This window comes from Pterocles gutturalis, unplaced genomic scaffold (genome assembly GCF_000699245.1).
Source record: "Pterocles gutturalis isolate BGI_N339 unplaced genomic scaffold, ASM69924v1 scaffold26175, whole genome shotgun sequence".
Classification (NCBI taxonomy): Eukaryota; Metazoa; Chordata; class Aves; order Pterocliformes; family Pteroclidae; genus Pterocles; species Pterocles gutturalis.
In genome coordinates this window covers 309-24055 of record NW_010141678.1, presented here as the reverse complement: position 1 = coordinate 24055, position 23747 = coordinate 309, and the positions used below count along the sequence as shown (strand labels likewise).

Below are 23747 nucleotides of genomic sequence, written 5' to 3'. Positions count from 1 at the left end.
TGCTGATGTTCTGGAGAAGCAGTGACCGGAGTCAAAGTCATCACCATCTTTGCACAAGCCTCTGCCTCTCAGAAAGGGGATCTGTGCCTTTTAAATCTCCTTCATGACTTTTGACTCTGCAACTGACACAATTTCTAATCTTGATTCTAGGTTTAGAAAAAAGAAGTTTTAGAAATGGAAACTGCAGGATCACAGGCACTCAACAAGAGGAGCACAAAGTGTCAACATTACAAGAGGATGAAGGAAAGCCACAACCCCTTTCCCAGCTCTCTAAGCTTCACCAAATGCCCACAGAGTCATGACCATTTGCTGTTTCTAGCAGAGACCTGCTTTCCTGCCACACATTTTGAGATCCAGCCAGCCTGGCTGTTCCCTCCTCTTACAAGGGAGTGGGAACAACTCAGGGTCTTGCCTCACCACTCCAATTTGCCATTTAGAGGAACTGCTGTTGGGTATTTCAAGGCTTGTTGGCAACTTAAGGGACAGCCTGAACACACGTTGGTGTGTTCCCAGCCCCTGCTTGATGGAGTATATTAGGAAAAATCTCTGAGGGATGTGATTTCTGCACACACTGTCTCTCCACCCCTGGCTGCAGCTGGAGCCTGGGGAGCACAGAGCTCCCGCAGTGCTCCAGGGAATTCTTGGCTTCTCGCGCGGTGTGGAACAGCTTGAACAAACTCAGGACAGTGATCAAGGTGCCTCTCTCTGCTTTGGTAGCTGGCTGCTGACTTCCCTCCAAATCACAGATGTAAATAAACAGGAGCACAGTCACCCAGCGAGAGGTATTTCAGAAGCATGGTTGTGAAGCTGAGGCATGAAAGAGCTGATGGACCAGGCAAGGCATCTAAACTGAAAATTCCCATTTTATTCAGCATCTGCTAATCTGTAAAAGCATGTGGGACTCAACAAGGCAGAGAGGATCGTTGCTTGAGGCCTGGGAGCGCAGGCGGAATGAGGAAAGTCAACACGGAAAAGCGTATAAAAATAAGCATTCATTCATTGCAGAACTTATTTTTTGCTTTTCTTTTAATTTATCTGCCTCTCAGTGTTTAGACAGAAGTCATGTGAGCTGCTGAGCTGCAGGGACAGAGGCAGAGGAGAACGTGTGCATCAGTGCAGAGTGCTGCTGGAGCCCTGGCAGAGCGAGAGGGAGGCAGAGGGAGCCTGAGAGGGAACAGGGGAAGTGGTGGGAGCTGGAACAGCAGCAACTGCTGCTACCACATCGCAGCTCATGCCTGGGAATCGGCTCTGCTGCCAGCACACCTCCCTGAAGGCACATTCAAAAGTCCTAGGTCGGTGGTACTTCCAAGAGGCAAGTGGAGCTGCTTCATTTTTCACTTTTACTGCAAAGAGCATCTCTTTGAGGACTCTGCTCCTTTTCCCGGACTGAAAGAGGTATTTTGTGTCATTAATGCATCTCTTCTTTGAAAGCAGGTGAGGGACTGGGAAAAAAATAACTCAGGGCAGGATGTCAAAGCAGATGTGCAGAGAGGTGGTGGGTTTCTCTCTCTCTCCCCCTTTATGGCAGAGCTTAGGCAGTAAGGAGCCCTTGTCATTAGGATACTATTTGACTTAAAATATGGAGGATGGGAGGGACAGGGTTAAAGTGTGGGGGTGGATCTGAGCTGTCTCCCATCTAATTTGTTTCTCTGTGCAACCTCTGAAAGTGAAGAAAAACTTTCCTTGTGCACCTACCCATTAGACAGCGAGATGTAAAGCTTGTAATTCTTTAATATGAATGTGGTTTGCTTAAATCTCTGCTTGGCAAATAACAGTTCCCATCACAGCAGAGCTCCCCTTAACATGTACAAATTTCAGAAGTCTTAAAGTCATAGCACTTCTGCTTCTTTCCCTCTCTCCCCTCTTTCTAGTTTACTTGCCTCCTGCTCTCTGTGCTCTCACCCCGGTCTCCCTGCTGCTGCTGGTGGCTGTGCCCCCATGGATGCTCCTGTACAGATTTTTCGGGAGGAGCCGGACTCCACCTGCTCCCCAGGGCCCTGTCATGCCTCCAGCACCAGCAACAGCTTGCTCCTGGGCTGGGCAGACTATGACAGCAATGCCACTGGGGCCTTGGGGGACACCCAGCACAACCACACCAGCATCTCCACTGCCATCCCCATCATCATCACTGCTGTCTACTCGGTGGTCTTCATTGTCGGCTTGGTGGGAAACTCTCTGGTCATGTTTGTCATCATAAGGTAAGAGGCTTTGGAATACCTGTTGGAAGAGGTGGTTGTGACCATCCTTAAATTTGGCAGCGGAGGGAGAGGGGGGTAGTTTGTGGAAGCTCTCTGGGAGTGCTTACATGAGGAGCTGGAAGAAAGTAACTGGAATGACCCAGACCTTTTCAGTCCCAGTGGTTTGCCTGAATATGCAGCTAGAGACAGGAGGGAGAAGCTGTTTGACAGTGATAAATCCTGCAGCCTGGGGGAAGGTGCTCTGTGCCCTGGAGCTGCGTTCAGCGGGTGCCCTCTAGGGATGACAGGCTGCTCGCATCCCAGGGAAAGCTCAAGTGGAAGAAAGAATCTTCTGCAAGGCAGCTTTTTTTCGCCTGTGAGGCATCCCTGAGGGGTGGCTTATGTGTTTAGTGGTGTGGACAGTTACAAATTTCTGTTTTGTCACCCGGTGGCTCATTGAACAGGGTCAGAAAAAAAAGAAACAATAAAGATGTGGAAATGCTTAAGGTAAAGCAAAGGATGTTGTTTCTCTGTCTAGTGGTGGTTAACTCCAGTTGTTGGTGTTGAACTGAAGAAAGCAAAGCAGATGCTGAAATACCTTTCCCATGATTTTTCAGGAAATGGGAGGAAGCTGTGTATGTGTGCTAGGTTTTCATATTAAATGGCTTGCTGAAATGCACCAATACTTACACTTGCATTTACACTTGTGTATCCATGTATATTTTAGCTTGCCCTATGATTGCTCTCTCTTTTTGTCCTTTTCATTTGCAATCTATAAAAATGTTTGGGCAGTGCAGATCAGCAGGGTGATAATGAGCAACCAAACGGACTGAAATCATGCAACTTTTTCGACCCTTGTTTCACAGTCCATTTGAATCCTGCAAAAAATTATGAAACAAAATAATTGTGGAGTATTAATTGTTCAAATGAAATCAGCTCGTACACAGAAAGAAAAAGAGAGGTATTGGAAAGGATCTTGTTAGTAAAGCATGCATGATAAGGATCAAAAAATTGCAGGATGGTGAAAAACTGTCAGACTTGATATAAGGAGGAAGTTAACTAAAAGCAGTGAAGTTGTTGATGAGGTACTTTACGAAAGATGAGTTATAACCAGGTGAATACTCTTGAATAATGGAAATAAAATCCCCTTTAATAGTGAGTGCAATAAATAAAGATGCTGGTGGTCAATGTGGAGAAATCGGATCGCTCCAGCTTTGCCATGCTGTAATTTTTATACCCCTCCATGCCCTTTTGCCCTTAATTCAGAATAGACATTTAATTTCTTTTGCATTTATCTTGCAAGAAGAGAGGTTCCATGCTTGACACACACAGAGCTGCGAAGGCAGAGGTTTTCTAAGACATGATATTCACTAACAATGACAGTTGATTAACTTGTCTGGGCAGTGGAAATAGATTCAGACTTAGCCAGAGCCCTAAAAGTTAACATATATAGATTATACTCGTGCACATGTATTTCCTTTTTTCTCTCCTCCTGTTGCCCTCATTAGATTATTTTTGTGAGGGTCTAGATAGCTGTGGATCACTCTCCTACCAGTTCCTACATTAACCTTTTGCTTCAGTTTCCTCTTGATTCATCTCTTGATTACATGATCAAAAAAAAAAAAAAAGTCTGACAAAACACCTGTTGTTTTTCTTATTTTTTCAGTATCTGACTCTCCTTGGTTTTCTCGTGGCAGATGCTTTAAGCACTGCTAGAATCATTAGCTGAAGTACATGTATACACACACCGACAGTTTCAAACATTTCTTCTGATTTTGAAGTATTCCAAATGCGCAAGCAGTAGGTGTATTTTTTCCATTTTTCTCCTAATCTCTCATCTCCCTCTCTCTTGCCTTCACATCCATTCTCTGTATGATTGGAACTCAAGATGGGTTTTTCATGACTCATTGAAAAATGTAGCCTGCAGCGATGTCCTCTTGTGTGGAAAGCGAAGGTCTGCGTGAAGTTTGTGAAAGAAGGTGTCAAGGGAGAGGTGGATTGTGTCCTCCAGCCGTCCCCTGTGGCTTTTCCTCCAGCCACCACAACTCTAAAGGAGGATGGGGACAGAGAGTGGCTCCTCTTTACCCTCCAGCTCAGCACTGGGTTTGTGTGAGGCCTCTCGTTGCTGTTTCTCATCTTTCTGAATCCCAGAGCTGCCCTCCTCCCCCTAAGCCCCTCTAAACCAGCAGGCACTGCAGGCCCGGCTCCTCCACCCTTTGCTCTTTTAAACAACACTTGATATTGTTAGAATAGTTCAGTTGGAAGAGACCTACAGTGATCATCTTGTCCAACTGCCTGACCACTTCAGGGCCCACACTGAACCATCTTTTGGGTGACACAAGCAAGACCTCTTTTGTTCTAAGACTTTCAGTGAATCAGTTGAAGAGTCAATGCTGTGGTAGATTCAGGAGACTCCAAATAGTCTTGACATGCCTCAGAAACAGGCTCAAATTCAGCCATAAGCTGTGGCATAGGCAGGCCTTGGCCTATTTCTTGCTTTAATATGCCCACAGGGGCCATTTTGCTACTTCTACACAAAGGCTGCTGAAGAAGCTCATGTAGACCAGAGAGTCAGCACCTCAGCAGCCTGCATGCAGAGTGGTGGGTGGCCAAAATCTCCTTCAGGTGTGGTGGGTGTGTTTCTGCCGAGAAGAGGGTAGCTGAGTAAGAGGGCATCGTGTTGCCTCTTGCACTGGTGGGAAATACAGATACTGGGTGGGAAGCACAGTCCTCCCCCTGTGGACTAGGAGAGAAGACATGAAATGGGTTTGTAGAAATGGGGTGACATTTGCTGACCTCACCTGAACAGAGTTATGCAGCTATGTGGGTCTTGGTATGATCAGAGCCTGTCTCAACCCAAACCTTTGGAGATTAGCTTTACCTCTGATGTCTTAGAAAATATTTCCAGAAGTGAAATAGTTGGCTGAAGCTGGTAAATAAAATGACTTCTCCTGGGAAGCAGAAAGTCTTTTTCCTCCCTTCCTCCTCTCTTCTGACTTAATTTCTCCAAAATTTAGTGCTGACTTTAAAGAAAATTGTGCTTTTTGTGACAGATGGAGAAGAAAAGTCTCCTGACTAAAGTTACAGCTTTAACTATGGATTTGCTCTTGTCAAAGCCACTCATTTACTCTGGTAGAAACTCTGGGAGATACTGTCTCTTACCCACTCCAGATTACCTTTTTCTTGGTGCCTGACCTCCATTGTTCCTGAAGTCATTTACTGAGAGCAGCTGCTGTCATCAGGATCTTGAATAGCCAATCCTCTGTTTCTTTTTAAATTGTCTTTCAAGCTTCCAGTGAACTGAATCATTTTCTACATTCAAAAACATTTTTAACAAGAGGTTGTGTCACAGATATGCAGATTCATTCCTAAGGGAAAAGTGAAAGCTTATATTCCTCTGCTTAGTCTAATATTGAAGAAAAAATATAACTAGTAACACATTTTTGTTCTTATATTCATCTATTTGAATAGTATCTTATGTAACAGGAAGAGACTGTTAAGAAACGTCATATAAAATCAGCTTCTTTCCAGGTTGTTTTTGAATCTTCTCCATCATTCATTCAAAATGAGAATGACTATATTAAAAAACAAAGTATCAAAAAAAGAAATTGATTCAATACATTGGTTTAAGTCAATATTAGATTTTGATAACATCAAAAGCTTAATTGTTAATTTGCTTTAAATTATTGTTCCAATTTTATTAAATTATATTTGGAAAGAATATTGTGTGAAAGAATAAAGAAAAATGAAGCTCCAGAAGAGTCAACCTAACTGAATTACGTGTTCTCTATTACTTGCAGTTGGTATAATTTCATTCTTTTATGAAATCACGGGTTTTGTTGCTAAAACTAGAGGTCTAGCTGTATTATACTTTGTGGAGTTTACATATTTTTGCTTTTTTTAACCTAATCAAACATCTGACACATTACTGTTATCAGTACAGAGCTATGAAATGGATTGACAGCAGTTCATTACAGGACCTCAGAGCACCTGACCTCACCTCACTGAATGAAGGTAGTTTTTGTAGGCTCTGCAGGGTTTAGCCAAACTCGGCAGAATTTTCGTTACAGCTTTGAAGTCTCATCATTACCAACAGCTTTTACAGGTGGGACAAAGACCAGGGTAGCAGGAAACATGGAAGAGGACAGGTTTAGAAACCAGTGCAGGTAGTTTGACAAACAGAGTCTTTTAAACAAAATTTGAATGTTCCTAATGCATCTAATATCCTGCCAGACAATGAATAAGTGAGACCTGGGGCTTCTAAGCAGACAAGAAACTCAACACAAGTTCCCAATATGGTGCTGTGATTAGAAGAGAAGGGATGCCATCCAGAGGGACCTTGACACGCTTGAGAGGTGGGCCCATGCAAACGTCGTGACGTTCAAGAAGGCCAAGTGCGAGGTCCTGTTTATGGGTTAGGGCAATACCAAGCATGAATACAGGCTGGGAGGAGAGTGGATTGAGAGCAGCTCTGAGGAGAAGGACTTGGGGGTGTTGGTTGATAAGTAGCTGAACATGAGCCGGCAGTGTGCCCAGAAACCAACCGTGTCCTGGGCTGTGTCAAAAGAAGTGTGACCAGCAGGTCAAGGGAGGTGATTCTCCCCCTCTACTCTGCTCTCGTGAGACCCCACCTGGAGTGCTGCATCCAGCTCTGGAGTCCTCAGCACAGGGAAGACATGGACTTGTTGCAGTGAGTCCAGAGAAGGGCCACGAAAATGGTCAGAGAGCTGGAGCACCTTCCACACAAGGGCAGGCTGAGAGAGTTGGGGTTGTTCAGCCCGGAGAAGAGAAGGCTCCAGGGAGAACTTAGAGCAGCTTCCAGAAGGGGACCTGCTCTTTGTCAGGGAGTGTAGCAATAGGATGAGGGGTAACAGTCTTAAGCTGAAAGAGGGTAGATTTAGATTAGATATTAGGAGGAATTTTTTTCCTGTGAGGGTGGTGAGACACTGGAACAGGGTGCCCAGAGAAGCTGTGGATGCCCCATCCCTGGAGGGGTTCAAGGCCAGGCTGGATGAGGCTTTGAGCAACCTGGGCTGGTGAGAGGTGTCCCTGCCCATGGCAGAGGGTTTGGAACCACATGATCTTTAAGGTCCCTTCCAGCCCAAACCATTCTGTGATTCTATGGTTCTATGATACTGAAAAAGCAGAGAAAGAGCAGAGGAAGATGTTGGAAGGAATATTTCCTAGAGACAGTATTAGAGAGAGGCTTGTAGTGAGTAGTCTCTTTGACTTCTGAATAGTAATTTAGTATCCATCCAGACACTTCTGCTGGGCTAGCAGCCAGGTAGTCATTTATTTCAGAGAAAGAAGTAATTGGAATCAATGACTGGAATTAAGACAATTTATGCGGAGCCCTTTTGAACTGGCAGAAAATGAAATGTTACAAGAACTTTCCAGTTTGGCTGCTGATGAGGCAGAAATTTTGAGATAACTTGCCTGTCCTCAGCCAGGAGAGTGGTGGGGAAACTCATGCTCCAGGCCAAAGTGTGGGGAGGGAGCATCTGTAAGATGGTCCTCCCATCTCTAAGAATCGGGTAATTCTTGCAAAGCATGAACCCTGTGCTCTTCTCCTCAAGGAAGACTTTATGCTTTATTTGTTGTTAGCCTCTTTTGTGGGGTCTGAGAAGCATGAGGAAATGGCAGTATGAATGTCATTTTTTCTACAGATAGGCATGAACACACAAACTGAATTAGCTGTGGGGAAGAGGTGCGCACAGATGGAATGAGGACATGGAAAGAGGAGTGTCTGACCATGCTGGCATTCTGCAAAATGTATAAAGAATATAAATCAAGAACATGTTAAGGTGCACAGCATTTCCATGGTCCTATTGGGAAGTTTCCATGCTAGCCTATGTATCTTTGAAATATTCATTTTACCTGAAGCCAGAGGGTTCAGCTCTCATTAGATTCACCTTTTAATTGCTAGGGAAGTGTAAAGTAATTCTAGACAGCTTGGTATTTTCGGTTTAGAGACTTTATTTACAGTGAAACTTCTGTCTTCTCTGCAGTAGTGTGAGCTTAACATGATTGCCTTCAGTACACGAGTTTCCACTAATACGTGGCAAGAACAGGTGAAAAACCTTTCTGTTTCCTCTGCTCCTCACACCAGTTGTCCTGTGCAATACATGGTGCTCTGCCTGGCTGCTCTTCCCCGCTCTGAAAGTCAGTGCCATTCAGCGGTGCATTATGTGTGAATATCTAGGGTTCCCAGACATAGCCACCCTTCTCCTGGAAGGCAGAGGATTTTATATGTGCTGACTGAGTACACCGCTAAACCCACTTCCCACTGCGTTGTAGGTAGTGAAGCCACCGGCTACCACAGGGCAACGGGGAAAGACCTCCTAGAGTGGTGATAAATGGGAACTTGCATGGTAAGATTAGTTCAGACAAGCTATTCAATGTTCATTTAGTGTTCACACTCAGAAAAGGATTTTTACCATGCTGCTGGCTGACAGACAGCATCAGGACTTACTGTTAGACATACCTTTCAGGATGACTGGCTTGTTAAAGTCTGCAAGGGAAGAGCAATATTTTCACCATGGAAGCTACCAGCTCTGCTCTCCCTTTTTTTTTTTCCAGCTGATATAATCTTAAAGTTTCCTGCATTTCACTTGTGTCATCTCCTTTGGAAAAGTGTGTATTCAGTTGGTCTGTGCTGTGGGCTCACCTGAGACAGGTGAGAAAAACAAAAGAGTGAGTAGAGTCCAGAGAAAGACTGATGACTTTTCCCTGATCTGTCTTCCTACTGATATATGCATTTTTTGCCTTACCACATGATTCTTATACTTGAGGGCCATGAAAATGATCAGATGGCCGAGCACCTCCCCTATGAGGACAGGCTGAGAGAGTTGGGGCTGTTCAGCCTGGAGAAGAGAAGGCTCCGGGGAGACCTTAGAGCAGCTTCCAGTGCTGAAAGGGGGCTACAGGAGAGATGGGGAGGGACTCTGCATCAGGGAGTGGAGTGAGAGGAAGAGAAGTAATGACGTTAAGCTAGAAAGGGGGGTAGATTTAGACAAGACGTTAGGAAGAAATTTTTTCCTGTGAGGGTGGTGAGGCAGTGGCCCAGGTTGCCCAGGGAAGCTGTGGGTGCCCCATCCCTGGAGGGGTTCAAGGCCAGGCTGGATGAGGCTTTGAGCAACCTGGGCTGGTGGAGGGTGTCCCTGCCCATGGCAGGGGGGTTGGAACTCAATGATCTTTAAGATCCCTTCCAACCCAAACCATTCTATGATGCTATGATTCTGTGTTACAGAGTGAGGTACCTTGTCTCCCATTCAACTTTATTCCAGGATTGGTGACCAAAGATTCAGGTCTCCACAAATCCAAATATTTAATTGTCCTATAAAACACTCCCAGTGGTGGCAGTTATTGTTCATCCTTGTGGCAAAATGGACAGCAAGTGCCTTGTTCTGAGAACAAGAGTGATACCCATGTCCCAACACTCACGTGAGAGTTTTGAATTCCTTCCTTATTTCTCTCCTGTAGAAACATCTAAGGGGAGCAAATGTTCAATAACATTTGGTTGCTTCCAGCCATGTCCTGCACACATATTACCAAAGAATAAGAAGAAAACTAAAACCCTGAAGAATCTTCCACTGGAGCTGCTATCCCTGTCCCCTTGAGCAATGAGGTTTGTTCTCTTTGCCAGGCAATCTCTGTCCTACAGCACAGAAAACACACTTTCCTCTCCCACAAACACATGGGAAGCATTTTGCTCTGCTAAAGGGGCTCATGACCTTCATGAAAAAAAAAAAATCCCTTCAAGAGATAAGAACAATGGGAAAGGTATATGTTACCAGAAGGGTGATGTGTCTGTTAAACTCACATAAAAATATTAAAAGTTCTTACCATAGAAGGAGGAAGAAAAGTTCATTTTTGCTAAGTTGTGTGAATTTTTCTTTATTCTTACTAGGATATATGTAGACTTGAACTGTAATTCAGAAGCTGGTTCTTTAGCTCAAGAAGGAAAGCTTCCACATCTAATCTAAATCTGCAAGATCTCAGTTTACAGCTAGTTCAGAGGAGTAATGGTAGTGATAAATTGTAAGGATCTTAACGATACCTTCTGACATTCAGGTATATTATTCTCCCTAAGGGGAGAAAAGAAGACAAGATCATGCTTTATCTTTAACTGCTTAAAAATCAGTAGATACAGGTGCTTATTAATAAAAAGAATTCCTCTTTAGGATAGTATTTTGTTCATGCTTTATCTTTAACTGCTTAAAAATCGGTAGATACAGGTGCTTATTAATAAAAATAATTCCTCTTTAGGATAGTATTTTGCAGGTAACCTGTACAATTTTTTGTAAGTTCCTGACAATTTTGATGTTAAAGACAGGCAACCTTCAAATGTGTGCAGTAACAATGTTAGCCTTTTTGCAAAGTTTTTTCCAAGGTCCTATCCCCTGCTAAATTCTGGCTGTCATTCAAAGTAATAACATATAACCCAATATGAACACAGAAACTGAAGGATATTGATTTTTAAATTCTTTAAATTACCTCAGTCTTAGTCTCACGTTGGCATAAGCCTTTTATATTGACTTATGAAGATCCAGAAGATAGCTGAGCCACCCTTTTGACACGGTATGTGTTTAGAATATATCCTCCTGGGTTGTTTTTCTGTCTCTCTTTTTTTTTTTTTTTTCTTCTTCCCTGTTCTGATGCAATATGATACTGACTGTGCCCTGAATATAGCCTTGAGATTTAGAGTTTTCCTGCCTAAGCTTTTCATCTGCTTGCTCTCCACATACTTCATTCAGAGGAACCTAGTGGAACAGAGCCTGCATCCTGCTGATAGGTGTAGCAATTTGTTTTCAGATGTGCTCTAGCTTTCCTTTGAAATCACTGACTCAAGTATCTGCCAAAAATATGTTTGTTATACCTCGTTGTATTTCATGCTTTTGTACTTTCACTCTGCTACTGGAGAATATTTTTGTAGTATATTTGCTAATCTTGCTCCCCTCCCAATCCCTTATTTCATATTGCAGGGAACATTTCAGCCTATTACTGTTACGTGAAAAAAAACTTGACCAGAGTCTTCTTCTCAGCTTTTATTAGCTTTACTAATGTTATGGTGTACTTTAAAATCACACTCCTCTCTTCTGCTTGAGATGATGACTTTAAAGGGTTCTGCTGGCAGATTTATTAATGCATTTTGATTTTTTCTGAAAGCATAACAACTTCTTAATAGAATGCTTCCTGCTTCTGTTACCACAATTTCATTGATAGAATTAGTCTGGAGGTGTCATTTCTTCCTATTTGTTATATTAAAAAAAAGTGCAAAGTAAATTCTACTGCAGAAGGAAAAGCATAGTAATGATGAGTCAACTGAGAAATAGGGGAAATTCTCTAAGGGTCATTTTAAGGTCAGTCTCAAAGAAATTTCCACTTCTGAAAAGTGGATTTAGCCTAAGTTGTGATAGTTTTGCGAATTTTACTTTTGACATGCAAGTAAACATTATTTAAATCTTGCTCCTGAAAAACTCTAGTCGTATATCCATCAAAAAATATATCCAAGCCAAGGTTTTGTTTTACATTTTGACTATTTTTCTGCCGCGTTTCCGTATATCCTCCAGTTATTAAAAGTCTACAGAGGCTTGAGGCCTGCTTATAGCTTGCCAAGCAGTTTCAATATCCACCAACTAGCTTAAGTCACTAGTTCTGCTGCCTCTTAAAATTATATCCTAGCACCTGATTGAAGAGAGGGACCCTCCATTCCTATGTAGTGTCAGAAAAGCTTTCATCTTGTTATGAAATCCCAGTATTCAACAAACCATTTTTTACACACAGGATTTCCCATGATCAGCATTGGTTTATAAATATTTGAATGGTCTGTGAAAGTTGTATCTCAAAGACACTAACAAAATGTTTGTCATTAACTACCACTGTGCCCTCTATGCTGCAGGTGGGTACAGGTTTCCCCTATCTGTTCTGCTAGATTAATTCAAGCAGATAACGGTATATTTTCCTTAAATGAAATTCAGGCATTTGATCAATAATTTTAATTTTGCAAAAGAAGACAAGATTTGAAAAAAAAACCAAAAAACAAAAAACCCCCAAGGTTTTGACCCTGTTCAAGTGCAGATTTGGGTAAACGGATGGTATGAAAAACCCCAAATCACACAAAATACTGTCTCCTACATCTCCTCATCTCGTGTTCACGTCAAGACTTTATCAGGGTCCACTTCAAAGTGTCTGGCAGCAACAGCAGTCACTCCATTACTTTAACTGGACTTTTGATTAAGCCTGCAAGCACGTTTCTTCAGAGGCATGTAGGGTGTTTAATTAAAAACATTGAAAGGAGTTTGGACGATTGAGCCCAGATTCGCAAAGGCATTTCTCATTTTTATGAACTTCTAAATGAATGTATGATTTAATCTATGTTGCCTAACAAATTTAAAGGCAACATTTACATGGCAGCCAATGCTTTCAGCTGAAAGTAATCAAGCTCTTTACATTATTAGTGTGAGATCAGTGAGTTTTAAGTTGCATCGATAAAACGTGCTTGGACTTAGCATTGGTGAGGTTAACCAGTGAACACTTCATCCCCGAGTTAGGTATGAATGAGCCCTCTGCAGTGCCTGGGAGAATTGATTGCCCAGATGTAATGGAGTGTATTTATTGGAGCTGGGGTTGAAATGAGCCAAAGAACCTCACAGGGCTTTATGGGAGGAATGGCACACTGTGGGTTTTTCTTTTCCCCATTATATTTTCACTCCCATGTACAGCTTTGATTTGGTTACCATGGAAGTCGTCTAAATGCTGGTGCTGGAATGACTCTATATTTCCTACTACCTCTGAATGACAAGACATCCTTCCAGTTGGAACAATAGTAGCGAGGAAAATTTTCGCCTATGTGCATGTGTTGCATAGCCCAAAGAATCAAAAATTGCTCACTTCAAATGTATAACATAAGCAGTATGTTTACAGAGAACACGCTTTATATTGCAGTTTCAAAAATTTGAATCTTGAAGTTACCTAAAAAACTAGTTCTAGTCTTTCCTGTTTTGCCACTGGAAGGCTGGGAGAAAAAGGGAAAGGGACACTAGGAAAATATGGTATATATGGTCACGTAATTACACTGTGTCCCAGTGTCACACACAAAAAAGAATTGAATGAAGGTTGTAGGGAACAGGAAATGCCAGATAGAAAGACTTTCAGATGTTTAATTTTTTCAAGGCTAATAAAATCCTGTTATTTTTCACCACTTTTCCGAGTTTCTTTAAGGAAAAAAAAAGATCAAAGTAATTCTTTCATATGTGAAAGCAAACCTTCCCTATCCAAACCCTTAGGGAAATTTTTAAAGATCTGCAGAAGTAATGATTCAGGAGAACTATTAGTTACTTCACCTCTGCGTATCACAGGCCTTGCATTTCATTTAAATATTCCTGTATTGAGCCTCGTAACTTGTATTCGACTGAAGCACATCCTTTGTAAAGCAGCAGACATTGATTTGGAGACATCAAGAGATGGAAAAATTACTCCTTTCTTGTGTAATTTGTTACCAATAATAATCACCATAGCTGTTAGGAAAAATCCATCATTGTTTCTAAGCTGAGTTTGTCTGGCTTTGACTTTTACGTATTTGTCTTTGTTATGCTTTTCTTTGGAGTCTGAAAGAGCTCTTCAGTACCTGCTGTTTTCTCCCTGTGGAGGTCTTCAGACACTGTAATCAAGTCACCTCTCAGTGTTCGTTTTGATAAACTAAATGTGCCGAGCTCTTTAAGTTACTCACAGTAAGAATTTTTTCCAGTCCTTTCACTTGCACTGTGAAACTCTGGCACTTTTTATGCAGCCTTTCCAAGTCTCTATAGTTTTTTTGTTTGTTTGTTTGTTTGTTTTCAATATGAAAAAGACAACAACTCCAAATATCATCAGTGATGTCTGCAGAAGTAAAGTCACCTTCCTACTGCGCCTTTTCAGACATTTAATGGAAATTAGTCCATGTTAGCATAGATTTGCAATCTGTGTGTTTAGTGAGCTTTTGTTCAGTCTTACACCTGGGATGCAATTGGAGCTGGTTTTTTTTTTCCTTCTTCTTCTTCTTCTTTTTTTTTTTCTTTTTTTTTTTTTTTTTCTTTTTACCAGGAGGAAATTTCCTAGTCTGTTAATGTGTGCTATATTTCTTTCTCCTAGCTATATGCTCTCATATTTGTGTCTATAACACGATCAACATCCTTTGCTGGAGGGTCTGCTGAGGACAGCGATCTGGAGGGGGCAGAAGCCCAGCTCTGGCTGGCGGTGCCTCCTTGCTCTGCCTTTGATCTCAGAGAAGCTCAAATCTGGGCGAGTCTGGACCATGGGGGTTCACACCATCAGTGTCGAGCTTTTGTTGCTGCTTCCTTTTGTCTGTCTTTGCTCAAAGATTTCTCGTGCTTTTCTGGCTATGGCTTTGCTCGGGATATGAGCCTGGGTTTGGTATCTGTGTGAGAAGGGTTTGTTTTCACTTGCTGTTCTTGTGTTGATGCTTCGAACTAACATTTGGTTTCATTTTCTCAATAAGTCATAATTAGAGTGTTTTAGAAAAAACTGATGTTGTTAACAGAAACACACATTGTGTTGGTCATAAAATGACATTTCTGCCCATATTTTAATTAATAGCTAATTTACATATTGAGCACATTTTGTTAACACTGCTCAAAATTTTTTTTTACATTATTTTTTATTTTACACATCAAAGTTTTAAAAGCAAATAGACACATTGCCCTATGTGCTGTGATATCCTACTTAAACAATAGTTGTCTTTTATGTTAGCAGTCACAAAAACAAGGGCAGGGAAAAGCTGAGGATAAGAAAGGAGGAGAAACTGGAAATGAAGGAGCAAAGAAGGGAAATGACTGTAACTTGTGTAAGCTGGCATCATTGCAGTGAATTCAAGGATGAGAAACTGTCATATAAGAGGTGATCTGGCCTGGCAGACGTGAGAGCTAACATGGATTCCTGCCGGAGAATTAGATAACTGCTCCTTCCACAAAACAAACACAGAAAGCTCGCAGTCACTTACAGTTAACCATAAGAAAAGGACACACAAAACATTTTGATCACTTGCTAATGTAACAATGGTATTTTCTTGTAGAAGGATTTGGGAAGACAGACTTGAAACCAGCATTTGGCTAGTTAGATTGAATGTGTTAATATACCTGGTTTAGCCTGTGGTGAATAGTTCTAGCTGCTAACGCAGGTGCTGAGAGCCTGACTCAAATGTTTTCACTCTTACCCCAAGAGTCTTGCATTTGTGTGCACTTCTGTCCAAAATTAAGTGACAGAACAAAGCCCAACTATGGCAAAGCCTGAATGACAAGCTGTTACATACCTGAATGTGCCTAATTACATTTTGAAATAATAAGACCTTATTTTTTTTGTTCGTCAGGTACACAAAGATGAAGACAGCCACCAACATCTACATTTTCAACCTGGCGATGGCAGATGCCTTGGTTACCACGACTATGCCTTTCCAAAGCACGGAGTACTTGATGAACTCTTGGCCCTTTGGCGATGTGCTATGTAAAATTGTTATTTCAATTGACTACTATAACATGTTTACCAGCATATTCACACTTACCATGATGAGTGTTGATCGATACATTGCGGTGTGTCACCCTGTGAAGGCTCTGGACTTCCGTACACCTCTCAAGGCAAAGATAATCAACATCTGTATCTGGCTATTGTCCTCATCTGTTGGTATATCTGCAATAGTTCTTGGAGGCACCAAAGTCAGGGAAGGTGAGTGGGAGCATTCAAGATTCAGTCTTTTACATTTCTCAAATGACAGAAAACATAGCTTCAAATATTGATTAAACCTGATTGATTCCTTCTTCAAAAAGTATGTCTACATTTCTGACATTTTGAAATATATTGTGGAACATTACAGTGTGACAGATAATAATAATTTAAGCTTGGATGCCCTCGCCAACTAAAAGAACAAAACGCACTTCAAAGCATTGTCTGTGCTAGAATGAAGCCGTCAAAAACTACTAGCAAATAGCAGAGGAAAATAATAATGAATTTGATCACAGTGGACAGATCAAAGATCAGTTTAGGATGAAACTTGAAAAGTGAACTTCAGGTACTTTTTGTAGGTGTTGTGAGAGTAGTTCTGTTGGAGTTCCAAGAGCATCAGTTAGATTGCTTGTCATTATTATTAAAATTAAAACTATCATTAGTATTAAGATTTTGGAGCTTGTTATTAACTGCTGTTTCACAGAACTTGAAGGCATGGTGAAGAAAGGAAAACTCAGTAGCTAAAGAGAGAAAATCAAGCTAAATTATATGCAACAGTATCTCAGTTTCTTGTTTAAAAAGGGATGGGGATGGATATGGAGACTTGGAAAAACTGAGAATAAGGATCAGCAGAGGAACAGGGAATACAGACCACGGCAGGGAAGTAACTACAAGAACATGAGTCATTGAGATTTGTACACAGACCCCTTGTAGGCTCTGCTTGAAATTTATAATCCACCTGTAACTGGTGACTCACTACCAAAACTGCCCTGTTATGGAGTTAATCCCATTTGAAATACTGCTTGAGAAGGAAAGGGGAGAAGCAAGCACTCTCACACACATGCTTCACACCCCCAGGCATGACGGTGGTGCAGGAGCACCTCAGTGTCTTCAAAAGGCTTGAGACCTCGAATTATGTCCTTGGGTTGGGGCCATTCTGTTAATGAATGGCTCGATAAAATGCAAGACGTGCATATTTATTTGGTGGTAGTCTTGTTTGAGATGTAAATAATCTTTTGAAGAATGATTAACAAGTTCCTGAATTAACAACCTTTCCTATTAGAAAGGCTTCACTCCTCCCAAGAGAAATGGTAAATTTTGCTGAAGGACACTGTTTTATCTGGCAGAGACAATAAATGTTGAGTGTTAAACTGTTTGGCGTAGATCAATGCAAACAAAACCTTTCGGTAACAGCTGCTGGAGGGCTGATTGATTTGGCTGAAGATGTATAGATTTTGTTTTTGCTGTTAGTCTTCTGGTGGGTAGGTGACAGGAGAGCCCTCTGGAAACTCTTCTTGCAGCCCTTCAGGGGATGAAGTGTCTTGGTGTGCAGGGCTGTAACTCTTCTCCCCCGTAAAGTTTTGACAGGCTCTATAAAACAATGTCTAGCTCAGGAAACATCCCCTTCCAGGCATCTTCATTTGGGAAGAATGATTGTATGAAATCCTGAAGGCCACGGGACATTGGCTCGGACAGGTGTTTTGTTTGGAGGATGCTCACCTAGCAGGCTATTCCTGTCCTTCACTGTAACCATCATGTTTAGACCAAGGGGTTGCTTTGAGGCCAGCAGTGATTAAATGCCTTTTTTTTTTTTTTTTTTTCTTAAAGAGAGACTAGCAATACACAGCTCAGCTGGGCCAAACGAGGTTGGAAATTATTGACAAATGTTCATCAGCCTTTAGTGTTCAGCCCTGCTTGTCTGATCTAAGGTGTCTCTTGAGCGTTTACTGCCAATTCGCTTGTCTGGTGCGTTCATGAATTGCGCTGATAAATAGGAAGGGGAAAAAGCAAGGATCCTCCCTTTGCCTGAGAGCCGGAGCTTGGGACTGAACCATTATGTTACTGTGGTCAAAATAGTTGTTTATATGCTGCGAGGCCTCTGTTGGATTCAGATTTAAACAACAACTGAACATCAAACAGAAAGCGATTCTATTTAAGGTTCCCACCCCATGCTCAGTCCCTTTTGTTGTCACAGTGCAGGATTGCTCCCAGTGGTGTCCTTCTGGATGCATTTTCCCTGCACAATAAATTTTACATCTGTGTAAATATTCCCTCTCTGGCCTTAATGGAGCCTTTCTTGCTGAAGAATTGTTCACTTAAAAAAAAAAATCAAGGTATTGTTAGTATTTTCAGTAACAGTATGAAGGTTCCATTTGAGCACAGAGATGCCTGAAGGTGACATAATTAATAATGTATCTAACAGAAATATATTTCCTACACAATGATGAAGATTAATCTTAAATTGTATCTTATAAAAACATTTTAAAATGTATTTACACTAAAATACCACCTAGAATGCAATATTTTTCCTTAAATACTTACATGTATTTGGAATATGTGGTGCTTAGGGACATGGTTTAGTGAGTTAGGTGGTGTTGGGTTGATGGTTGGACTTGATGATCCTTGAGGTCTTTTCCAACCTTAATGATTCTATGATATTTGGCTTTCAGAGTGGAAAAGGTCAGTATGAAATCTTAAGTCTGATTCTGTACTTAGTTCTGCATCTTTTCAGGCAAGAAGAATAAAACCTAAATTGAACTTTATTATCTTCCAAATTTCCTGAAAATTATTGTGATAATTTCATTATGACAAGGATCTCTGTTGATTGCCAGTTGTAAACTGGGATAATGTAAATAGGTTCCATATAATCCATACCATTATATAAGGCAAGTGAAACAGGAATATTAATGAATTTAGAGTAAGATTTTCCATGGAAAGTAAACTGTAATGAGAAGCAAGACAATAATTTGTATTCCATGATTTGGAATTCTAAAATACCATTGCCAACTACAAATGATGTTAAAATGTAGCAAGCACGACCCAACTATTTTGATAAATATATGAAAGAGGCAATTTGCTCTGGGAGGGGGTTTCGGTGAGTAGCTGGATGTGGTCTGCAGCAGTCCTCCCTGATCACACCTCACTTTTATCCAGAACTGCACATCTGGATGCAGCTTTCACGGTCTAGCTATTGGAGCTGCATCCTGACTTTATTGTTGCTACTAGGCCACCATATGCTACAAATAACAATAATAATCGTCATGAAAACTTCTTTTAACATGCTTGTTGACGTTTCTAGAATAAAGTCAAGTAAAAACAACTACACTTATGAAAACCTAGATCACTAAAGATTTAGAGAAGTTGACTGAGAGTCAAGACCCTGTTAAGTCATATTTGTGCTGTCAGCTTAGCGTCCTCCATCAAGAATAAATCATATGTCTTTTAACTTTTCAGCTTAGTTGCTGTACTATCAAAAATAAAACCTCAAAATATTTAGCTTTGATTTTAACTTTTCATTTGAATGTTTCAGTATTCAATATCACCCAGTAACAGCTTTCTGATGTCTAACTGAGGAAAGGTCTGTACGATACCGTAATAACTTCCCTCCCACTTGTTTTTCAAAACATTCTCTGCAATATCATCTTGATTTGTGAAGCATATTGACAGCAGGGAAATATGGCTTGATGGAATTATTCTGACTAGTTCTGATGGAGACAGATATGAAAAAATGATGTGCAAGAGTATATTGAATCATTCCACCCTTAGATCTGATTCAATAAAAGCCAATATATAATAATTTTGTAGAGCAATGACAAATTCAGTAGGAAAAATGAAAAAAAAAATCCAAAGAATAATTCAGTGCTCAGGAGGATAAAATCTGAGCTACAATTCAGAGTGAAAAATCCCTGTGTTACCTTGACATATCTTCGGTAGAGTTTAACTGCTGATAGCAGCTGTAAATTTATCCCTTCTCTTGCCTTCCCCTTTATCTTGTTGGTTTTCCATATGGTTTATGTGCTGGAAGGCTCCCATAAGGTCAGCAAATGAAACCTCAAATATTTAATTCCTTAGCAGCCTCCTGTCAGATGGAATATTTCTGGGACATAAAATCAAGTGACAGTCTGTGACTCTGAATCCTGGCATGGGCAATCAGAAAGGGCGCAGGCTGGTGTCGGTGGCCCAGTCTCTGTGCAGGCTGAATTTTCAATGACATGAGCTGCAAAAAGAGCAGCTTCCATTTGACTGCGCACACACATATTCTATTTGCTTCTATTTAACTGAAAAGAAGATGTTGCCATGAAATAAGTTTTTCTGAATACAAACACTTGCATGTATTCCATTTGCACTGAAGAAGGCACGTGGGAAAAGATTATTACGTAATTATCATTTATTGGCAAAATCTTCCTGTGATCAAAACCTCATTTGGCTCCCACCATTAATGATACTAAAAATCTGTCTCTGCCCACAGACAGAAACATATGTCGTTTGATAACAATGATGAGATTTCTACTCCATTGAACATGGTACTCATTCAGACTCTAAATCTCAGTGAGATTCAAGTGGAAACATCTTTACAAATTTTTATTTTTGCGCTCTGCATTTTTAGATTCTCCCACGGGAAACAAATTTTGTACAACATTATGCATTTTGAAAAGATGCTATCTCTCTAAGTAATTTCTAGAGACAGCTGCATAAAACCAATTTCAATGGTAACTGAAAGCTTTCCTTGCAGTGATTTAGTGATAACTCCATTTATTAGTATCGCATTACGTGATAATCACTTTTCCTAGCTTATGCTATGATAATGACATTGTTTAGAATATCTAATAATAAAGCAATTTTCTTCTCGCTTCTTCCATTCCTAGATACCGCTAGCACTGAATGCTCCTTGCAATTTCCAGACAGAGATTACGTGTGGTGGGACATCTTCATGAAAATCTGTGTCTTTGTCTTTGCCTTTGTTATTCCAGTTCTCATTATAATTGTTTGCTATACTCTGATGATCTTGCGCCTTAAAAGCGTCCGGCTTCTCTCAGGGTCTCAAGAAAAAGATCGAAACCTGCGCCGCATCACCAGGTTGGTTCTCGTGGTTGTGGCAGTTTTTATTGTCTGTTGGACTCCCATTCACATTTTTGTGCTGGTTGAAGCGTTAGGGGACGTGTCCCACAGTACTGCTGCTATATCCAGCTACTACTTCTGCATCGCTTTGGGTTACACCAACAGCAGCCTCAACCCAATCCTTTACGCTTTTTTGGATGAAAACTTCAAGAGATGTTTCAAGGACTTCTGCTTCCCTTTTAAGATGAGGATGGACAGGCAGAGCACCAGCAGAGTCAGAAATACTGTGCAAGACCCGGCTTACATGAGGGAAGCAGATGGGACAAACAAACCTGTATGACTAGTCGTGGAAATGTCGTCCTACTGTCCTCAAGAGAGGGAAGAGTCCAACGACCTAGGACTGACACAGATTACCACTGCAGTTTGAACTAGATTCACCCAGACAGATGTTTCTGGAATATTTCAGAAATCCTAGAAATTCGAACTAAAACAAATTAATTACTGAGAAACAAGAACATCCTGAAAATAAGCTCAGATAAGACAGACCTGACTGAGGGTCAGGTTTTGGCACCATGTTTGCTGTACTCAAGCAGGTACCAATACACGCTTTTGGGCAGACAGGAGATGGTGTTGAACCAGCTGATTCCAGATAAGGAAAGCTCTGGCTTTTCTCTTTACAGTATGGAAGGTTATATTAAGGAACATTTGCTCATAACTCTGAATTATGCTGGAAACACAGTTTTGCCCCAACAGTGATTGCTTCTGAACTTGACAACTCGATTTGTCACACTCTTTTACAGTGAAGAGTTTTGCTTAGGTTTCTGCAGAACAATGCCAGAGGTATTAAACAATATTGTCCTCGACTAATAAATCTGTAACATTTGTCTGTGCTGTGCAAATCCAATTTAAGCATGATCTGCCTACACACCAAAGTGATTTTATTGTGTCTGTGTGTGGTAAAGCATTTCGGCATTTAAAACTATTGGGATTTATGGAGAACTGTTGCTATATTTTTAGCACATGTTTAATCACCTGTGTGTAATGTTTTCTATGTGTGATTTCCCAAAATGATTGTATATTTATTGATTGTGAATAATATAATATGCATTTTCAGAGTATATTTTCAACAAGAGACTAGAAAACTTCAAATTCTTCGCTTGTTGCAAAACTGACTGTACCACACTCATTACATGGGGGGAAATAATTGCATCCCTTTTTCAGTAAAGGGGACAAAAGGACATACCTAAAAGTAGTGCTGTACTTGTTTTCCTGGGCAATTTGTAAGCAGACTAAAATAAATATTTGAAGAGTTAGAAATGGGTGAATTAGTACGTGGATTAACTGGATTGATACAAAGGAAATGGAGATTAAATGTACTGGATGTTTTAACGGCACTTGATTGGAAAAGTTCCCATTTTATTGATGATGATACATTTTCTTTGATACCGTCCTATGAATTCAATAAATCTCTCTGTTTTCCTGTGAAGATGGAGACGCTAAGGCACAGCAATGTAAGTGAATGGCTTGCTAAAGGTAGAGTTTATGGTAAAACTGAGCCTAACGTTCAGTTAGTAGTCTTTGGTCTTCCTAATTGTTATGTATTCCCACCCCCATTTCTGCTACCCCTGAAGTATGGAGGAATGCTCTCATTATCTTCCCTGGGAACAGATCTCATCACCGGACATCTTCCTGGTAACTTTGTTCTTTATACAAAATAATGAACATGGTGGGTGCCTTCATTGCACGGCAGATTCTCTCAGAAACACAGTCTGGTTTGGTCTGGCTGGACCAACCAACCAAAAATCCTTTATGCATACGGGTATAAATAATGAAATTTGCCCTTGCAGCTGTCAGTAGAGTTCCTGTGGAAATACTGTAGAGATTTAGCCCTCCAGATACAATCATCGAATCATAGGATCATTAAGGTTGGAAAAGACCTCAAGGATCATCAAGTCCAACTGTCAACCCAACACCACCCAACCCACTAACCCATGTGAGTATAAAAGACAACTTCCACATCCTTTATTGTTAATACAGTCATGTATGTAATTTTTTTTTGGTACTGGCTTGATAAACGCAGTGGTCCTACGCTCATCTTGCAGTATCAAACCCACCCTGAACAGTCAGAGGTGTTTGCAGCCTTTCAGTGGTACTGCCCAGTGGAGCAGATACGTGAGATTCAGCCCATGGAGTTTGGTGCTTGAGAACTGACTGCTCTAATGCAATTATCTTTGTTAACGAAAATATTCAAGATAATCCTTTCTGGACAAATCTATCACTTTCTGATTGTTTCTACATGAGTGAACAGCTGACCTCAGGATACTTGATTTACCTGGGGAAAAGAAAAATGCTCACACAAATGATTGTGTGAGTCTAACCTCCTACCTTTAAACAGTCACAAAAAGAGAATGTTTAAGGTAAAAATTGACAATGCAAGGTGTTTATCAAGTTAGGAGAGAATGAACTGTGAAAGAACCAGGCCCTAGTGAACCATTTTAATTCCAAGTAACCTGTGTTCTTGTTCATGTTTTACCATATACGTGTGTATCTGTGTTTCAATAGTTATTACTCTATACATTATCTGCAGTGTTCCACATTGAAATGAAAAATCAGTGTTCTTAATTTGTAAAAACAGGCTTTATAATTGTCTTTTTTTTTTTTTTAATTTTGTTTTGTGATTATATTTTTAGTAAGGAGCTCAACTTTCCTATCATAGTGGTAGGAAAATAGGAGATCCTAGAAATTTTTCTATGGTATGGAAACATCAGCTTTGAAAAAATTGTATAAGAATGTGTTATAAAGATTTATTTATTTCCATGGAACATTAACAGCCAAGTTAGTCTGGATGCAGCAGAAGGGAGTCTTAGAGGTTTTCTTGTCAAATTAGGCAGCTTACCACACTTCACTGAATAGCAAACAGAAGTTGGCCATTTTTTTTTTTTTTATAGCTGAGGAAGTGTATTAAAAAATAGAAGAATATTCTGGTTTTGCTCACAGAATTTGCTTCCAGATGAT

At 40.7% G+C, this 23747-nt stretch overlaps 1 protein-coding gene across 1 annotated transcript; it reads left to right on the top strand.

Moving 5' to 3' along the window:
- The first annotated feature begins 1934 nt into the window (after positions 1 to 1934).
- OPRK1 (opioid receptor, kappa 1) lies at positions 1935 to 21269 on the top strand. The gene is made up of 3 exons (XM_010084115.1): positions 1935 to 2198; positions 15544 to 15896; positions 20540 to 21269. The coding sequence occupies exons 1-3, from the start codon at positions 1939 to 1941 to the stop codon at positions 21070 to 21072; spliced, it is 1146 nt and encodes a 381-aa protein (XP_010082417.1). The 5' UTR covers positions 1935 to 1938; the 3' UTR covers positions 21073 to 21269.
- Positions 21270 to 23747: the final 2478 nt, after the last annotated feature.